This window comes from Oncorhynchus gorbuscha, linkage group LG09 (genome assembly GCF_021184085.1).
Source record: "Oncorhynchus gorbuscha isolate QuinsamMale2020 ecotype Even-year linkage group LG09, OgorEven_v1.0, whole genome shotgun sequence".
Taxonomy (NCBI): Eukaryota; Metazoa; Chordata; class Actinopteri; order Salmoniformes; family Salmonidae; genus Oncorhynchus; species Oncorhynchus gorbuscha.
In genome coordinates, this window is record NC_060181.1 from 69,481,839 (window position 1) to 69,503,217 (window position 21,379).

General features: G+C 41.6%; 1 protein-coding gene across 1 annotated transcript in view; it reads left to right on the forward strand.

The window, feature by feature from the left end:
• Window positions 1–21,379, forward strand: part of lrp1bb (low density lipoprotein receptor-related protein 1Bb) — a 433,776-nt gene that overhangs the window by 320,951 nt on the left and 91,446 nt on the right. Inside the window, exons 41-44 of the mRNA XM_046364065.1 lie at window positions 4,449–4,823; window positions 11,420–11,609; window positions 13,330–13,534; window positions 18,439–18,631. Coding sequence (XP_046220021.1) covers window positions 4,449–4,823; window positions 11,420–11,609; window positions 13,330–13,534; window positions 18,439–18,631 — 963 coding nt within the window. The remainder of the gene's footprint in view (window positions 1–4,448; window positions 4,824–11,419; window positions 11,610–13,329; window positions 13,535–18,438; window positions 18,632–21,379) is intronic.

The window sequence follows — 21,379 nt, forward strand, 5'->3', positions numbered from 1 at the left end:
AGATCTACAGCTGAGGTGGGAGACTCTGTCCATAGGACAACAATCAGTCGTATATTGCACAAATCTGGCCTTTATGGAAGAGCGGCAAGAAGAAAGCCATTTCTTAAAGCTATCCATAAAAAGTGTTGTTTAAAGTTTGCCACAAGCCACCTTGGAGACACCAAACATGTAGAAGAAGGTGCTCTGGTCAGATGAAACCAAAATTGAACTTTTTGGCAACAATGCTAAATGTTATGTTTGGCGTAAAAGCAACACAGCTCATCACCCTGAACACACCATCCCCACTGTCAAACATGGTGGTGGCAGCATCATGGTTTGGGCCTGCTTTTCTTCAGCAGGGACTGGGAAGATGGTTAAAATTGATGGGAAGATGGATGGAGCCAAATACAGGACCATTCTGGAAGAAAACCCGATGGAGTCTGCAAAAGACCTGAGACTGGGACGGACATTTGTCTTCCAACAAGACAATGATCCAAAACATAAAGCAAAATCTACAATGGAATGGTTCAAAAATATATATCCAGGTGTTAGAATGGCCAAGTCAAAGTCCAGACCTGAATCCAATCGAGAATCTGTGGAAAGAACTGAAAACTGCTGTTCACAAATGCTCTCCATCCAACCTCACTGAGCTCGAGCTGTTTTGCAAGGTGGAATGGGAAAAAATGTCAGTCTCTCGATATGCAAAACTGATAGAGACATACCCCAAGCGACTTACAGCTGTAATCGAAGCAAAAGGTGGCGCTACAAAGTATTAACTTAAGGGGGCTGAATAATTTTGCACGCCCAATGTTTTTGATTTGTTAAAAAAGTTTGAAATATCCAATAAATGTCGTTCCACTTCATGATTGTGTCCCACTTGTTGTTGATTTTTCACAAAAAAATACAGTTTTATATCTTTATGTTTGAAGTCTGAAATGTGGCAAAAGGTCGCAAAGTTCAAGGGGGCCGAATACTTTCGCAAGGCACTGTATTTGTCAAAATCAATTGGGAGCCATCTAGCACAAGGGAAATACAGAACTGCAGTTACAGACAGTGCATGTATAGTACTATACACAAGTGACAACACTACCGTTCAAAAGTTTTAGAACACCTACTCATTCAAGGGTTTTTCTTTATGTTTACTATTTTCTACAGTGTAGAATAATAGTGAAGACATCAAAACTATGAAATAACACATAGAATCATGTAGTAACAAAAAAACAAATCCAAAGATATTGTTTTATTTGAGATTCTTCAAATAGCCATTTGCCTTGATGACAGATTTGCACACTCTTGGCATTCTCTCAACTAGCTTCACCTGGAATGCTTTTCCAACAGTCTTGAAGGAGTTCCCACATATGCTGAGCACTTGTTGTCTGCTTTTCCTTCACTCTGCGGTCAGACTCATCTCAAACCATCTCAATTGGGTTGAGGTTGGGTGATTGTGGAGGCCAGGTCATCTGATGCAGCACTCTATCACTCTACTTCTTGGTAAAATAGCCCTGGAGGTGTGTTTTGGGTCATTGTCTGGTTGAAAAACAAATGATAATCCCACTAAACCCAACCAGATGGGATGGCGTATCGCTGCAGAATGCTGTGGGAGCCATGCTGGTTAAGTGTGCCTTGAATTCAAAATAAATCACTGACAGTGTCACCAGCAAAACAACTCCACACCATAACACCACCTCCTCCATGCTTTTCGGTGGGAAATACACATGCGGAGATCATCTGTTCACTCATACCACGTCTCACAAAGACACTGCGGTTGGAACCAAAAATCTCCATTTGGACTCATCAGACCAAAGGACAGATTTCCACTGGTCTAATGTCCATTGCTCGTGTTTCTTGGCTCAAGCAAGTCTCTTCTTAGGGCTCCTGAGTGGTGCAGCGGTCTAAGGCACTGCATCCTAGTGCAAGAGGTGTCACCCTTGTTCAAATCCAGACTGCATCACATCCGGCTGTGATTGGGAGTCCCATAGGGTGTTGTCCGAGTTTGACCGGGGAAGGCAGTCATTTGTTCTTAACTGACTTGACTGGTTAAATAAATACTGGTTTCTGTGCAGCAATTTCACCACGAAGGCCTGATTCACAAAGCCTCCTCTGAACAGTTGATGTTGAGATGTGTCTGTTACTGGAACTCTGTGAAGCATTTATTTGACCTGCAATTTCTGAGGCTGGTAACTCTAATGAACTTATCTTCTGCAGCAGAGGTAACTCTGGGTCTTGCTTTCCTGTGTCAGTCCTCATGAGAGCCTGTTTCATCATAGCGTTTGATGGTTTTTGCGACTGCACTTGAAGAAACTTTCAAAGTTCTTAAAATTTTCCCTATTGACTGACCTTCATGTTTTAAAGTAATGATGGACTGTCATTTCTCTTTGCTTATTTGAGCTGTTCTTGCCATAATATGGACTTGTTTTTTTACCAAATGGGGCTATGGGGCTTTTACCAAATGGGGCTCTTCTGTATACCACCCATACCTTGTCACGACACAATTTTTTTTATCTCAAGCGTGTTAAGAAGGAAAGAAATTCCACAAATGTACTTTTAACAAGGCATACCTGTTCATTGAAATGCATTCCAGGTGACTACCTCATGAAGCTGGTTGAGAGAATGCCAAGAGTGTGCAAAGCTGTAGTCAAGGCAAAGGGTGGCTATTTGAAGAATCTCAAATATAATATATATTTTAATTTGTTTAACAATTTTTTGGTTTCTACATGATTCCATTTGTTTTATTTCATAGGTTTGATGTGTTCACTTTTTCTACAATTGATAAAATACACTGCTCAAAAAAATAAAGAGAACGCTTAAACAACACAATGTAACTCCAAGTCAATCACCCTTCTGTGAAATCAAACTCTCCACTTAGGAAGCAACACTGATTGACAATACATTTCACATGCTGTTGTGCAAATGGAATAGACAACAGGTGGAAATGATAGGTAATTAGCAAGAGACACCCAATAAAGGAGTGGTTCTGCAGGTGGTGACCACAGACCACATCTCAGTTCCTATGCTTCCTGGCTGATGTGTTGGTCACTTTTGAATGCTGGTGGTGCTTTCACTCTAGTGGTAGCATGAGACGGAGTCTACAACCCACACAAGTGGCTCAGGTAGTGCAGCTCATCCAGGATGGCACATCAATGCGAGCTGTGGCAAGAAGGTTTGCTGTATCTGTCAGTGTAGTGTCCAGAGATGTGCTCAATTTGATTCAGTTCTGGGGAATGGGCGGGCCAGTCCATAGCATCAATGCCTTCCTCTTGCAGGAACTGCTGACACACTCCAGCCACATGAGGTCTAGCATTGTCTTGCATTAGGAGGAACCCAGGGCCAACCGCACCAGCATATGGTCTCACAAGGGGTCTGAGGATCTCATCTCGGTACCTAATGGCAGTCTGGCGAGCACATGGAGGGCTGTGCGGCCCCCCAAAGAAATGCCACCCCACACCATGACTGACCCACCGCCAAACTGGTCATGCTGGAGGATGTTGCAGGAAGCAGCACGTTCTCCACGGCGTCTCCAGACTCTGTCACGCTGTCACATGTGCTCAGTGTGAACCTGCTTTCATCTGTGAAGAGCACAGGGCGCCAGTGGCGAATTTGCCAATCTTGGTGTTCTCTGGCAAATGCCAAACGTCCTGCACGGTGTTGGGCTGTAAGCACAAGCCCCACCTGTGGACGTCGGGCCCTCATACCACCCTCATGGAGTCTGTTCCTGACCGTTTGAGCAGACACATGCACATTTGTGGCCTGCTGGAGGTCATTTTGCAGGGCTCTGGCAGTGCTCCTCCTGCTCCTCCTTGCAGAAAGGCGGAGGTAAGGGTCCTGCTGCTGGGTTGTTGCCCTCCTATGGCCTCCTCCACATCTCCTGATGTACTGGCCTATCTCCTGGTAGCGCCTCCATGCTCTGGACACTACGCTGACAGACACAGCAAACCTTCTTGCCATAGCTCGCATTGATGTGCCATCCTGGATGAGCTGCACTACCTGAGCCACTTGTGTGGGTTGTCGAATACGTCCCATGCTACCACTAGAGTGAAAGCACCACCAGCATTCAAAAGTGACCAACACATCAGCCAGGAAGCATAGGAACTGAGAAGTGTTCTGTGGTCACCACCTGCAGAACCACTCATTTATTGGGGGTGTCTTGCTAATTGCCTATAATTTCCACCTGTTGTCTATTCCATTTGCACAACAGCATGTGAAATGTATTGTCAATCAGTGTTGCTTCCTAAGTGGACAGTTTTATTTCACAGAAGTGTGATAGACTTGGAGTTACATTGTGTTCTTTAAGTGTTCCCTTTATTTTTTTGAGCAGTGTATATATATATATATATCACACTAGCACTTCTAATTTTGGCACTACAGTAAAAATGATCATAACAATGATAACTTCATAGCCGTGAAACTAAGTGGAAAGTAAACGGATGTAGAATAAGTCTTGAACACAGTGTTTGTCTCTGCCACAATAGGTACCAACCCATGTGCCAGGAGCAACGGAGGCTGTCAGCAGCTCTGCTTTCACCTGGGTAGCGGACGTAGGACTTGTTCCTGTGCCCATGGCCACCTGGCAGAAGATGGCTTCGCCTGTGAGCGCTACGAGGGCTACCTGCTCTATTCTGAGAGAACCCTACTGAAGAGCATCCACCTCTCAGACGAGAGCGACCTCAACTCACCCGTCCAGCCCTTCGAGAGGCCTGCCTACTTCAAGAATGTCATAGCGCTGACCTTTGATTACCGCCAGAAAACCGGTGGAGGGACCAATCGCATCTTCTTCAGCGACATCCATTTTGGGAATATCCAGATGATTAATGACGACTGGACAGGACGATCTGTCATAGCTGAAAGTGAGTGCTGTTTTTAAAAAATAGTTTTGGATTGATGTTTTATATTTTGAATGTAATGCATGTCTGTTTATTTACAAGTGTGCATATACGTTTATGCCTTACAGAACACATATTTGTATGAGTTTGAAGTACATTAATTTTTTCCCCTCAAAATATTGATCTTGTTGTAATGCACCCAGCAAACCAAAATTAGGTCTGTAATAGTTCCCAGAACATTCATTATATCACGGCAAATGTTCTCATGGCACAAACAGTGTCCAGTCATGCCAATAGTCTGTGATTTCGGCCCACAATTCGGGGTGTTCCTGCATGTCTGCAGGAACCCCCCTCGAGCATCCCATTGGTTCCTGCATGAACGCCCCTCCACGAGCATCCCATTGGTTAGTGCATAAACGCCCCCCATTGAGCACGCCATCTTCATGCTTGTGAGTCTTTTGATACACTACATTTTTTCCTGATTGTCTATGCAATTAAAATGTGGGTCAAATTGGGTCAAAAGGGCAAAAAAAGTATTATCTGAGCCTTTCAGTGGCGAAGTACAGTACCATTGTGTTAGCTTTCCCATTTGCTGTTTACTGGAGTCCTAGTTAACTAACTAGCCAGCACCCACTAATGCCTGGAGAACAGTGCCTGACAGGCAGGAGAAAAGGACACCGTTGCCCTAGCTAGCTGGCTACCGTTGTCGCCTCTTTTTCTGTGGATTTATCTCCGGTTGGCATCCAACGTTATGTTGCTACTGTACTGTAGCGCTCCCGGCTGTGTATCGGAGTCCTAGCTAAACATTTTCCTGATTGATCATAATTAGATTGAGAAAACACCCAACAATACCACAGATATCCACTGGTTGTGCAGAGGTTTAATGATCTGGCTGCAAAGCTGAAGATTTATTTTTTATTTTTAAACAACTGTGAAATTGAGGCTCAGATATAATCTACTAACAGAGATGTCTTTTGTTTGTCCAGATTTATAAATCCAGTCTGAAATGCAGAATTCAGGCTAACTGTAAAAAAAATAGAACATTGTATATACATTGACTGTTAAACTTCAAAAACGCACCCAATATAATTCCTACTTTAGGATGCTTGATATGATCCCTCCCAGTCTTATTTTTATTAAAAGCAAAAGTGATCCTAGATCAGAACTCATAGTTTTGGATAGTGGAAGTACGCAGCATCTGAAGAGGATGGGTGAAGTGATGGTGAATAACCCAGTTACCAGTATTTCCCTGGGTTACTAATGTCTATGAAGGCACAGAAGGAATCATGGCATTCCTGATTGACCATACTGCCATGGCTACAGTGCCTTCAGAAAGTATTTACACCTCTTGACTTTCCACATGTTGTGTTACAGCCTGAATTTAAAAATGATTAAATTGAGATGTTTTGTCAGTGGCCTCCACACAATAACCCATAATGTCAAAGTGGAAGTATGTTTTTCAAAATGTTTACAAATTAATTAAGTTAAAAGCTGAAATGTCTTGAGCCTATAAATAAGTTCAGGAGTAAAAATGCACTTAACATGTCACATAGTAAGCTGCATGAATTTTGAATGACTACCTCATTGGTGTACCCCACACATACAATTAGGTCCCTCAGTCGAGCAGTGGATTTGAAACACAGATTAATCCACAAAGACTAGCGAGATTTTCCAATGACTCACAAAGAATGTCACCTAATGGTAGATGGGTAAACATAAATAAAGAAGATCCAATACAACTCATTACTGAGTACCACTCTCCATATTTTCAAGCATAGTGGTGGCTGCATCATGTTATGGGCATGCTTGTAATTGTTAAGGACTGGGGAGTTTTTCAGGATAAAAAATAAACGTAATGGAGCTAAACACAGGCAAAATCCTGGAGGAAAAACCTGGTTCAGTCTGCTTTCCACCAGACACTGGGATAATAATTCACCTTTCGGGAGGACAATAACCAAAACACAAGGCCAAATTGACTTGAAAATCTATGGCAAGACCTGAAAATGGTTGTCTGGCTCAACAACCAACTTGAAAGAGCTTTAAGAATTTTGAAAATAATATTTGGCAAATGTTGCAAATCCAGGTGTGGAATGCTCTTAAGAGACTTACCCAGAAAGACTGTAATCACTGCTGAAGGTAGTTCTACATAGTATTGACTCAGGGGTGTGAATACTTATGTAAATTAGATTTATGTATTCCATTTACAATAAAAGTGCAAAAATGTCTAAACATGTTTGTCACTTGTTATTATGAGGTGTTGTGTGTAGATGGGTAAGAAAATATTTCCATTTTGAATTCAGGCTGTAACAACAAAATATGGATAAATAAAGTGTTAAACATATGGTTGTTTGTGTATGATTTAAATTCTGTTCAAATGTCCTATGAATTAAATGTAAATGCCATGTGTGTCTCTATCACTGTGTAGTCAGTCCTAAAATCCAAATTCTTTAAATGTTCTGAGTACTTCCAAGACAAGGTCAAATGTACTGTATATTGTGTGTATGTCAATGGAATATTATGTTAAACCTAAAACAAATGTGCTATGAACATCATAAAAACTGGCTTATTTGGACATTGTGTGAATGTTCTGTGCAACTTTCATGAATATCACAAGAATAGTCTTCCAACATCCCAGACATCTCTTGTAATGTACCCACACTGTTACCACAACCTAATTAAATGTTTTGGGAACCTTTAAAGAACTCAAAGGCTGTTCTGTCAACATTCTTGCAACATCAAAGGAGTGTTTTGTGCACGTTATTTGAATGTCAGCACAACTGGAAAGTTTTTGTGTTTTGGGAACCTATCTCCTGTTATATCCCCATAATTAAATGTTTTAGGAACTTTTAAAGAACATAACATGTTTTGTTTTGGGAATGTTCTTGTAACGTCAGGTGAATGTTTTTTGCACCCTTAAAGAAACATTGTATAATCATCCGCACAACTGGACAGTTTTTTTGTGTTTTGTACCCACAATGTTCCCACCAGATTGTTCCCACAACCTAATGAAGCATTATGTGAACCGCTAAAGAACAGATAAAATGTGTTGTGGGGACATTCTTGCAATAATAGGCAAATGTTTTATGCAAATGTATAATCATCAGCACGACTGGACAGTTTTTGTGTTCTGAAAACATTTGCCACAACCTAATGAATGTTCTGGGAACTTGCACAGAACAAAATGTGGTTTGCTGGGAAAACATTGCTGCTACTGTACATTGTGTAATTGCATTACCTGGAAATCTAATGAGAACTTTTGGGGAATGTTCTTTGGTGGTTTTTGCATATGTTGTGCATTTTGGGGAATTTTAGGAGAACATTACAAGGATATTTAATTTCAAACATTAAAAAAACATTTTTTTTATGTTTTTGGGATGTTATCATTCTAATGTTACATAAAACACTATCTAGAACATTCTGGGAATGTTCCTTGTTTGCTGGGCAGGGTTCTGTCAAGGATGTGAAATGAAGGTCCTACTGTATGATGTGAAATCAGGGTCTGCAGCTTGCATCTCAGCAGCCATTTGTGAAAAGCCATTTGTGGAGAATAAAGTGGCCGTGCCCTTGATGTATTGTGTGGCTTCAATGCATACTCCTTCAAGTATAGAGTATTGTAATGGTCACCTCTATTCTTCTTGTCCTAAATGGGTCCCATTTAACTGTCAAATAAGATGGTTACAATGGGAGATGTTTTTTAGGTCTTACTATTGATAGAGAAAATTACCCTGCTCTCATTTTCACCACATTTAAACCAAAACATAAATGAGTGGCCACAGAGAGTGATACAAGGTATATTGACCACTCTGGCCAGCAGAGCAGCATTTGCAGCTTTCACTACAGGATTAGCTGGCTAAGGTTAGCAGTATTGCAAGAAACAGCGGCTGCATAAAATAAACCTGAGTATTTAGGGTATTTATGTTTTGGGGATTATATTTGGGGATTAAGTGCATTTATAGGACACATGGGGGCTTGTGAAAATGGCATCTTCCACAGATAAATTCAAAATATCTTTATTTGGCTTGAATAAATAAATTCATATAGAACGTGAAATAATGCAATTCATAACACATGGACCTTTTTTTAGCCTGCCAGTCAGTCAATCATTCTAGATGGCAGGAGAAGAGGCAGCAGAGCCATTGTCTCTTGCCCTCTCTAACCCACTCAATCTGGGCTAGATAAGGCTGAGTGGAGGCAGATGAGCAGGGAAAGCCTCTGTTCTGCACGCTTAGCATCTTCTGCCTCTCTCTAAAGTCTCCTCTGAGATGGGAGCTCAAGTCACTCACTCACCCCTCATATTCTGGGAGAACAGTGGGAGTCCACTGATCCACGTCCCCACCATGTTCTACTGTTGGCGACAGACAGACAGACAGACAGACAGACAGACAGACAGACAGACAGACAGACAGACAGACAGACAGACAGACAGACAGACAGACAGACAGACAGACAGACAGACAGACAGACAGAGTGACTGGAGAGAGATTTTTATTTAGGCTTTGACCAAGAGGAGCTATTGTTATTTTTAAAAGAAGTGCTGAATAAAGAAAGTTACGTGGCTGGCAAATGTCAAGTTGGTCTATGTGTTTGATATCCTGCTCTGCACCTCTTTGTGTAATTGGTTGTTCTCTATCCATGCCTAGCCTGTTCAGGTGTAGAGTTGGCGTGATTAATTTAGCACTAAAGCATCCATTGTCTTTATTTTATCTTAGCTAATTGTTTTTACTCACTGGTCATCATTGTTGGTTGGATTCAGGACTCTGTTTATTTGTCGAAACAATTATCAAATTCAGTGTCTCCATCCTCTCCACCCTCTCCGTCTCCTTTACTGTCTTCTCTACCTCCGTCTCCTATCCCTGTTCTCCCCCTTCTCTCCTTCTTCTCCACAAAGTTGTACTGCTTACCCTGTCATTGAAGAAGGGTGAAGATGTTAATCATCCATATTTCCTTAATGAAACTCCACGTCCTCCATTAATTACTCCCGAGCCATTCCCAACGATTTCCAGAAAACCAAGCTGTCAGTCGCCTTTTATTGCAAACAATTAATTAGCAATCGAGCTGACTCAGATAGTGCCTTGAGTATTCTGTATGTGTGGTTTATGGCTTCTAGAAAGCACTGGATTCAGCCTGTATCTCCAGAATTGATCACATGTTCACCATTAAGACCAATTAAGCACTCCATCCATAGGAGATTGTAGAGTACATGTGCCATTGAGTTGGAGTTATAGGATAGAATTAAGGTGTTCATGTTTTATCCAAGCACCTTACCAATGGTTCAGTAAAAATGCCAGATGTTTTAGTGCAAAGCAAGGACAGAAATATGTGGGCTTTGTCCTGTTAGGACAAAACATGTCCTTGTACTCTGACGCAACCCTATTTTCATGCCAAGCACATACAGTTAGCTGTATCTATTTGATTTAATTTGGTATTTTTGGTCACTATTGAATTGCCATTCTAATATCCCTGCTCACTAAGATAACAGTAGAAATTAAATCAATGAATGAGACACCTGGAATATGTCAACTCAATATTTCTTCAGTTGATGTATGAACAACAACATTTTTTTGGGAGAGACTTCCCAATGCCCTGCATGGATATATGGATTTCAGTTTACTTCGTATTTTCCTGGAATTATGTTTGTTTGGACTTGTCAATGTCTATCAGCTGTGCTAGTGGCATCAGATGCACTGCGTGTATTACAGGTTGATTAATGCCTCGTATATTCCATTTAAAGGTGCAATATGCAGAAATCGATCAGCCGGTTCCTGGTTGCTAAAATTCGAATAGTCCCCCTAATTTCAGTTTATGTGACTAAACAAGCACTTAGAGAATAATTGTACCATCTAAACTGCTGTGAAATATCTTTTCAGGAACCAAAAATATTGTATTTTCAGCTGTTTGAAGCTTGTGTAAAAAAACTCAAGTTAAAGACGCAAAAACAAAACTTAAAGGGAGCATTGAAATAGCGCACATAGAACAGATGTACAGTATCTTAGACTTGCTTTCAATGCAAATTACAGATCTATAACTCCCATTTCGATGTGAATTTGGTCGGGTCGGCCAAAAAGTTACACATTGCAGGTTTAAGTATTTCCAATGAACAGGTGAATGTGACATTGGTGGATTTGTCATTATATTACACAATGTGCAGAGTTTATATTGTGTGTGTGCAGGAGTTACAATGAATTCAACTTTATGGCTGTAATTCCCTACACCAGTGTTTTCCAACTGCAGTCCTTAAGTACCCCCAACAACACACATTTTTGTTGTAGCCCCAGACAAACTCACACGATTCAACTCATTAAGGGTTGATCAGGTGTGCTTGTCCGGGGCTGCAACAAAATTGTGTGCTGTTGGGGGTACTTGAGGACCAGAGTAGGGAAACACTGCAAATGAAAGAAGCATGGTGGTATGTGCAAGTCAACATTTCATTAAAAAAATCATTTGTTTTATTCACCCTTAAGTGGCTTCAGTTCTGTCCACCTTTATCAGTAGAGTCGAATGTACTTCATGTATTACCAGTTGATTAATGCCAAGTCCATTACATGTTAGAATTTACAATGAATTAGTGGAGGCTGGATGGTTGGATGATCATGGTGACGCTCATGTCTGTGTCCCCCCAGATGTGGGTTCAGTGGAGGGGTTGGCGTACCACCGTGCCTGGGACACTCTGTACTGGACCAGCTCAACCACCTCCAGCATCACCAGGCACAGCGTGGACCAAAGTCGGCCCGGTTCCTTTAGCAGAGAGGCTGTGGTCACACTCTCTGAAGACGACCACCCCCATGTCCTCGCCCTGAATGAGTGCCAAAAGTATGTGGTTCTGGTTCTACTCAGTTTCCCAATAACCTGGTCTTGCCAACTGCCATGGTCATTGTCACAACATAGGAGTTGGCAAGACAGCACAACCACATCTGGGACCAGGCTGGTCTTTTTAATAGTTTGTTGCTAAATTATATCTGAATTTGTATACCACCCAACTGTAGTTCCGTAGCTACTACTTCAGATGCAGTATGTCATTCTATGCCTGAGGCTATGGTTGTATGCCTTTGCTCAACAGATATATAAGCTCACAATCATATTGGGTGCATATTACAACACAAGACATGCCTCCTTGGACAGAGAGAAATGTATTGCTGTCTTAAGACAATTCCATCTAACAAAGTTAATTTCTTAAACAGACCTCAGTGGACTTTTTGTTAGAGCAATCAGTATAATTGTACATGACCCATACAGTATGTATTCAGTTCTGTAGAGAAGACTGTATCTCCACGGTGTAGTGAAGGAGAGACATCTAATTGGTTTGACACACTCCCATTTCAAGAAATACTGCCGGCAGTGCTTTCACAATAACTAACAAATGTTCCTGTTATATCCATTAAGAAATAAAAGCACGTCTCAATCTACGGTAATTAAACGTCAAGAAGGTTATCGCGGAATGCTGACCCAGAGTTCACTAACTAATTCAACTCTTGATCTTAGTGTGTATGCATTTAGTTCTTAATTTGGCAAGTTTTCAAACAAACTCCAGAATGCTGCTAATTTGAATTTCATCTGCTATAATAAATTAGCACTCTCTGACATTCTTACTAGCCCTTATGAATCAATACAGACTTTCAATGTTGTAAACATATTCTACTGTAGGGAGGATCCAGGATAACCATATCGAGGCCTATCTCCAAGTTCAACCTTTGCTAAGAACTTCAAAAGTTTTGATTGTTTAACTTTGAAACAATCTCTTGTAGTTTGAATGAGGCTATAAGCCCTCTACTTTCAGTGCTCAGTATCGTATCTATAACTGTTGTACAATGCAATACAAATCACAGATTCCTTTTATTTAGCAAAACCTACTTCAGATAGATCTTCCATTTATTTACACTCCCACACGATTGTAATTTGTAATATTCTTAGTAGTCAGCTCAAAGAAATGTAACTACACATTCTGTCTAACATTCATTGAGTAGCAAAACTGAAACTGAGGCAGCGCCTTATCAGAGATGGGAGCTGCAGTAGCTCCTGCAAGGCGATGCTAACACAGCCGACACAAAATAAGGAGCAGATGACAGGTCATGCAGGCCATCGTGAGTTATGGGATCACTAGATAACAGGAGTGACACAACCAGATAGAGCAACAGGCAATATAGAACGGCTGCCTATGAATAATTCTTACCGTGATTAGTGTTTATTTTACCCTACAAAGAAAGGCAAGGAGCTTGACAAGTTACAATTGCAGTCCTATTTAAGCCATCATACACTCCCCTGATTCAATTTCAGAGAACATTTGTTTTGTCCTCCTCACTGAGTGGGTGTAAATATGTCTGAGGGAAAATGTGCATAAAGAGATATCGGATCTGGGTTACATCTGTTTGCAGTGAAGGTGGAAATTGCTTTTAGACTTGAGATAAAAGACTAGTAATAGAAAAAAAACATACTTTTACTATCCATATTTCCGGTTCTCAGTCAACTGACTTCTTTGAGGTGGTTTCTCAAATGTCCATCTAGTTAATAGTAGGCTTTTGAATGTTTATTTCAGCCTGATGTTCTGGACTAACTGGAACGAGCAGCGTCCCAGTATTATGAGGTCCACCCTGGCTGGAAACAACATGAAGGTGATCGTCAGCACAGACATTCTCACTCCTAACGGACTCACCATCGACCACAAAGCTGAGAAGATCTACTTCTCTGATGGAAGTCTGGGGACGATAGAGAGGTGTGATTACGACGGCTCACACAGATATGTGAGTATGACCAACATGAGGATTCCATATGTATGCCGCTCTTAATGCTATCACAGTTACACTATGTTACACCATGGGCTGGATTACGATGCACTTTTAATGGAGATGAAGCATGCTTTTTAGTCCAGGACTAGGTTTAATCTGTGTCCTGGAAAGCAGCCGTAAGTGCTGAACTTAAGTCATACAATGAATGACATCGTGGCATTTTATTAACACATTCTAATGAATGTTCCCTCTTATCATGCATGACATGCTGCAGCTTGTTTGACTTGGTCTGTAGAAAAGACCACAGAATTTAGACGTATTGATTGAATCTCACTAAGGACCAAAAGTATAGGCAGTTCAAAAAGGCAATTACTTCTTGTTGAACCAACATGTGTTCGGACGTTGTCATGGGCCGTAGCTTTCTATAGAGGAGAGAAATTATATTTGAAACATGGTAGACACAAAGGCAATGATTCTCTGCTGAAATGTCAAAGTATTATGTCCCCTTAAACTGAGATGGGACTAATTTTATACCCGTTACATTATCTCCCATTCCTGTTGAGCTTGATGGCATTTTAGCCATAATACAAATGGACAGCTTCTGTAATACCTCTCAGCATTCTTTTCATATATTATATCTCAAAAGACAGAGTGAATCGTTTACTTAATTATAGAAGTCATTTCCCTTCAAAAGTAAAGGAGCTCAGAAAGAGGGTCGGTCTAAATTTATCCGTGAGAGGTGCCATGCATAATATATAATCATAGTGGTGAACATCCAGGATATGTATCCCCAGCATGTAAGGGATTACATTATAATTTGGCTCTCCTCTTTGCCGACGGTTTAAATTTGTGCTTGACAAGATCTATGTGACTGAGGACCTTGACCCATCTCAATTTGTTACCCATATGTTTGCAAAAGCAGGGTTGTGCATCACAAAAGTCACATCCTTTGGGTTCTCGCCTTCCCCGCCTGTAGTCTTTCTCCTGCTAATGAAAGCTCACACAGAAGAGCCCTGTGGGGGAGTGCCCGTCACTGTCCCAATTAGAATGTGAAAATTAAGCAGAGCTAACGGATTATCAACAGAGCAGTGGTGGGAGGGAGGGAGAGGGAGAGCTTCCTGCCATTATGTGTGATGGTGTGGAGGCGATGCGGGGCGGTAGGGGGGCAGGGTGGTGCAGAGTTGTACTGTATGGCTCCTCCAGCCCAGTGATCTGGGAGTGTCATTACAGCCTGACAGCCTAAAACTGTGACTGTGTGACACCCCTTTCCCCCCTTCTGCTCTGACAGACATGAGATGAACACAGAGTACAGCAGTGAGCTCTAAAGGCCCACTTGCCCTCCACACTCCACTGTGGCATTTTAAGTGGAGCTGTTGTGTCATTACCCATGCTGACGAAAGCCTAGAGAGCCCGCTTGAGTATGTGATGGGGATAAGATGTTAACACATTCAGGCAGTGAAAAGACAACCTTTTAGGTGTGAAGAGACCGAATACTAATTAAGAACTGGTAGTCAAGGGTGGTAAGCATGTGGCTATATGATCACTGAATATGATTTTCAAGATTTATGACCATCCCAAATCCCAAAATAATGACAATTTTCTGAATTGAATTGCTTTTGAAGAATGTGATGTTTCAATTTAAAATGTAACCTTTTTTTAACTAGGCAAGTCAGTTAAGAAGAAATTCTTATTTGCAATGACGGCATACTGGATAACAGTGGGCTAACTGCCTTGTTCATGGGCAGAATGACAGATGTTTACCTTGTCAGCCTGGGGATTCAATCCAGCAACCTTTCGGTTACTGGCCCAACGCTCTAACCACTTGGCTACCTGCCCCCCCAAACATGAATTTAATCAGACATTACTAAATTGTGTGACGTTTCATATAAATTGACATACTTATAAACATTATTGAGAGCTTAGATATATGAGTTTTGCAAGTAATATAGTACTTATGCTGTTATGTTCAATATACTCAGAACATACATATACAGTACCCGTCAAAAGTTTGGACACAACTAGTCATTCAAGTTTTTTAAAACTATTTTCTACATTGTATAATAATGTGAAAACATCAAAACTATGAAATAACACATATGGAATCATGTAGTAACCAAAAAAAGTGTTAAACAAATCCAAATATATTTGAGATATTTTAAAGTAGCCACCCTTTGCCTTGATGACAGCTTTGCACACTCTTGGCATTCCCTCAAACAGATTCCAGATTTTTCAGCAGTTTTGAAGGAGTTCCTACATATGCTGAGCACGTGTTTTGCAGATTTTCCTTCACTCTGTGATTCAACTCATCCCAAACCATCTCAATTGGGTTGAGGTCGGGTGATTGTGGAGGCCAGATCATCTCATGCAGCACTCCATTACTCTCCTTAATCAAATAGCCCTTACACAGCCTGGCGGTGTGCTCGGTCATCGTCCTTTTGAAAAACAAATGATAGTCCCACTAAGGGCAAACCAGATGGGATGGCGTATCACTGCAGAATGCTGTGGTTGTCATACTGCTTAAGTGTGCCTTGAATTCTAAATAAATCACAGACCATGTTACCAGCAATGCACCCCCCACACCATCACAACTCCTCCACCATGCATCATGGTGGGAACCACACATGCAGATATCATTCGTTCACCTACTCTGCGTTTCACAAAGACACAGCGGCTGGAACCAAAAATCTCAGATTTGTCTCATCAGACCATGGGACAGATTTCCACAGTCTAATGTCCATGTGTCACGATCGTTTGAATGATTGGACCAAGGCGCAGTGTGCGTAGAATTCCACATGTTTAATATATAAGAAACTCACCAAACAAAACAGAAGAAAAACTAAACGTGACGTTCTGTGCTGCTCACAGGCAGCTACACAAAAACAAGATCCCACAAACAACAGGTGGGAAAATGCTGCCTAACAGGTGGGACAGCTGCCTCTGATTGGGAGCCATGCCAGGCCAACATAGAAAACGAAAAACTAGAATGCCCAGCCTAATCACACCCTGACCTATCCAAATAGAGAAATAAAAAGGCTCTCTAAGGTCAGGGCGTGACACCGGGCTTCTCGTGTTTTTTGGCGCAAGTCTCTTCTTCTAATTCGTGTCCTTTAGTAGTGGTTTCTTTGCTGCAATTCGACCATGAAGGCCTGACTCACGTTGTTTCCTTTGAACAGTTTATTTTGAGACGTGTCTGTTACTTACTTATTTATTTGGGCTGCAATCTGAGATGCAATTAACTCTAATGAACTTATCCTCTGCACCAGAGGTAATTCCTTTCCTGTGTCTGTCTTCATGAAAGCCAGTTTCATCATAGCGCTTGATGGTTTTTGCAATAACACTGGATAAAAATGTTCCGTATTGACTGATCTTCATGTCTTAAGGGAATGATTTCTCTTTGCTTATTTGAGGTGATCTTGCCATAATATGGATTTGGTCTTTTACCAAATAGGGTTATCTTCTGTATACCACCCCTACCTTGTCACAACACAACTGATTGTCTCAAGTGTATTAAGAAGGAAATAAATTCCACAAATGTACTTTTAACAAAGCACACATTCATTGAAATGCATTCCAGATAACTATTCATGAAGCTGGTTGAGAGAATGTAAACAAGCTGTGGCTACTTTTGAAGAATCTGAAATGTAAAATATTTGTTTAACCTCTTTTTGGTTAGTACATGATTCCATATGTGTTATTTCATAGTTTTTTTTTTTGGTTGTTTTTTTTGTGTGAATTGTTACCCCCTTTTCTCTCCAATTTCATGGTGTCCAATTGTTAGTAGTTACTATCTTGTCTCATTGCTGCATGGTTGAAAGCCATGCATCCTCAGAAACACAACCCAACCAAGCCGCACTGCTTCTTAACACAGCGCGCCTCCAACCCGCAAGCCAGCCGCACCAATGTGTCAGAGGAAACACCCCGTGCACCTGGCGACCTGGTTAGCGCGCACTGCGCCAGGCCCGCCACAGGTGTCACTAGTGGGCTAATATCCCTACCAGCCAAACCCTCCTGAACTCGGACCACGCTAGGCCAATTGTGCGGTGCAGCTGGCTGCAACAGAGCCTGGGCGCGAACCCAGAGTCGCTGGTGGCACAGCTCGCACTGCGATGCAGTGCCCTAGACCACTGCACCACCCGGGAGGCCTGTTATTTCATAGTTTTGACATCTTCACTATTATTCTATAATGTAGAAAATAGTAAAAATAAAGAAAAACCCTTGAATGGGTAGGTGTTTCAACTTTTGACTGGTACTGTACTTTAATTAGATTCTAAGAGATTTGGAACACAGTGGTATTTAGACCTTGTGTACAAAACTAGCGTCCTCTCTAATTTAATTTATTGTCAATAAGTTCTGTCAAAATCCTTCTGGCGGCCTTGTCGTTTCTCTCTCACTCTCCTGATGGCCAGTTGTTTTCCCTGTAACACGTTGGGCTCCTTTAATCAACACCTGTCCTATTAATCCCTGTATGGTAGCAGGGCTAATGTGATGGTTACAAGCGTGTCCCACTAATGGCTGAGACTACAGAGCTGTAGGAAAGCAGAGTGAGACTCCCGAAGGGAGCCGTCTGTCTGATGTATGCCTGCCTCCCTCCCTCTCCACGAGACTGTAATTTACTATGCCAACATCTGGGTTAAGCACTAACCTCGGGGAGGGGTGTGTGGGTGTGTGCTTTTCTGTACAGGGGTTGATGATGCAGTGATTAATTTCCTAGTGCAATCTGTTTTTCAAACAAAAGCATTTGATGTTTAGAAGTAACAGATATGAAGTCTTTGAAAATCATATAATGTGTTTAAGTAGACTACAAGGAGGTAGAGGGTTTAGCTATGGCTTTATATTGGCACTGTAGACATATAACATAGCATTTGATGGCTGCCAAGTTCTGAATGCTTTAACTGATGTAACTGCTTTGTAACTTACAGGTCATTGTGAAGTCAGGACCAGGAACGTTCTTTGGCCTGGCTATTTATGGGGAGTTTATCTTTTGGTCAGACTGGGCTCGCAGGGCCGTGCTGAGATCCAACAAGTACACAGGTGGAGAAACAAAGGTACTGCGATCAGACATCCCCCACCAGCCCATGGGAATCATTGCTGTAGCAAACGACACCAACAGCTGTGAGTATTCTCCCTGGAATCACTTATCTCAAAGAGAAAGAGACTGTTTGTGAATGTTTTATTTGTATGTGTGAGTGTGTGGAAGCCTGTGCTGTGCATACACGTATATACAGTGCCTTTGGAAAGTGTTCAGAACCCTTGACTTTTTTCGCATTTTGTTACGTTACAGCCTATTTTAAAATTGATTAAACTGTTTTGTTTTTTTCTCACCAATCTATACACAATATCCCTTAATGACAAAGCAAAAACAGGTTTTAGAAATTTTTGGTAATTTATTTAAAAAAATATAAAACTGAAATAGCACATTTAGATTAGTATTCAGACCCTTTAGTCAGTCCTTGGTTGAAGCACCTTTGGCATCGAGTCTTCATGGGTATGACGCTACATGTTTGGCATAACTGTATTTGGCGAGTTTCTCCCATTCTTCTCTGCATATCCTCTCAATCTCTGTCAGTTGGATGGGGAGTGTTGCTGCACAGCTATTTTCAGGTCTCTCCAGATATGTTAGATTGGGTTCAAGAACCTTCAGAAACTTGTCCCGAAGCCAATCCTGTTTTGTCTTGGCTGTGTGCTTAGGGTTGTTGTCCTGTTGGAAGGTGAACCTTTGCCCCAGTCTGAGGTCCTGAGTGCTCTGGAGCAGGTTTTCATCAAGGTTCTCTCTTGACTTTTCTCTGTTCATCTTTGCCTCGATCCTGACTCGTCTCCCAGTCCCTGCCACTGAAAAACATCCCCACAGCATGATGCTGCCACCACCATTCTTCAATGTAGTGATGGTGTGAGGAAGTGGAGGCTCCTCCTCAGAGGAGGACCATCCTCAGTGAGTTTCACAATTTTATACATGTTAAAACATTTAAAGGTTATCCTTTTTAGATAAAACTATACTAAATATAATCACGTCACCAAATCATTTATTAAAACACACTATTTTGCAAAGAAGGTCAGTATCCTCAACAGCACAGTAGGGTAGCATCATGGTGTAGCCAGAGGACAGCTAGCTTCCACCCGTACACAATTGATCGTTACAGTCCTGTCCCATCTCTGAAACTGCCGTACAGGCTCAGGAGAGGCGAAGGTCGAGAGCCGTGCATCCTCCGAAACACAACCCAGCCAAGCCACACTGCTTTTTGACACAACGCCCGCTTAATGATCCACCCAATCAAATGATCAGAGAATGGATCTAGTACTGAAAGAATAAGCTACAGCTAGCTAGCACTACAGTGCAAAACATGGTGAGTAGTTGCCTCAAAGAGAGAGAAAGAAAAAAGTTTAACCGTTTTGAGCATATTAATTTCTTCCTAAATGAAGGAGAAGCAAGAGAGAAAGAGAGAGATTTTGTCATCTTTTTTCCATTTAACTTACTTAGCTAGCAAATGCAGCTAGCTAGTTTAGCCTACTGAAACACCCTGCTCAAACAGAGGGATGCTATGTTAGCTAGCTGACTATGGCTATCGAACACGGGAACTCTTCCATGTCAAGGTAAGCTTTTGGTTTGACTAATTTATTGCCACCGGGGCCCGCCGGAGTAACTGCGTACACTGTAACGTTACTGCATGATAGTAGCGTGTTTACTAACCCGTTAATACTATTAGCTATGCTGACTATGATGTTACTTTAGCTAATATGGTGAAAACGATGTAGGCTGTGTGTAGCGGTTTGGTTTGGAAAGTTTTTTTCGCATGGTCACATACAGCTGATATGTTGTGCATTGAAGTCCACAAGCAAGTGAAGAGGTGAAAGGAGGGGGGCGCATAATGGAGATGCGAAAAGGAATACAACGTGGATGCTATGAAACTGTGAATATAATAATATAATATATGCCATTTAGCAGACGCTTTTATCCAAAGCGACTTACAGTCATGTGTGCATACATTCAGGTCTAGTCATTCTATTGATTTTGTTAAAAAACATTTCTTAAACGGAAGCAAATGGAAGAAAACGGGGATAGACATACCTCAATTTGTACGATATATCTTGTTTGCAACTAATGATTAAACCCACTATCAGCTAAATGCAGGCAAGAGTGTGCAAAGCGCTATTGAATGTCTCTGTCTGACCATGTGTCACTGTCTGTCACATCAAATTTGTCTCTCGACCTGTGTGCACCTACATTGTAAACTTTCATTCATAGGATAGGTTGTAGCAACCTCATGATGGGTATATGGAAAATTTGAGTATTACGTAGCAACCTAAACCTATCGCTGTTACATTTATCTGGGTGAATGGAATGTGAATGACAGTCATCCAATATGCTGTAAAATAAATAAGGCCATCTTCTTGAATAATAATCGTCCTCCCTCATCTGAAACAGCACTGACCGCCACTGGTGCCAGGTTTCCTCCAGACACTCCTCCAGAGTTCAATCTTGGTTTTGTCAGACCAGAGAATCTTGTTTCTCATGGTCTGAGTGTCTTTAGGTGCATTTTGGCAAACTCCAAGAGGGCTGTCATGTGACTTTTACTGAGGAGTGGCTTCCGTCTGGCCACTCTACCATAATGGCCTGATTGGTGTAGTGCTACAGAGATGGTTGTCCTTCTGGAAAGTTCATCCATCTCTACAGAGGAACTATGGAGTTCTGTCAGAGTGACCATCAGGTTCTTGGTCACCTACCTGACCAAGGCCCTTCTCCCCTGATTGCTCAGTTTGGCTGAGCGACCAGCTCTTGGAAGAGTCTTAGTGGGTCCAAACTTCTTCCATTTAAGAATGATGGAGGCAACTGTGTTCTTGGGGACCTTCAATGCTCCCGAAATG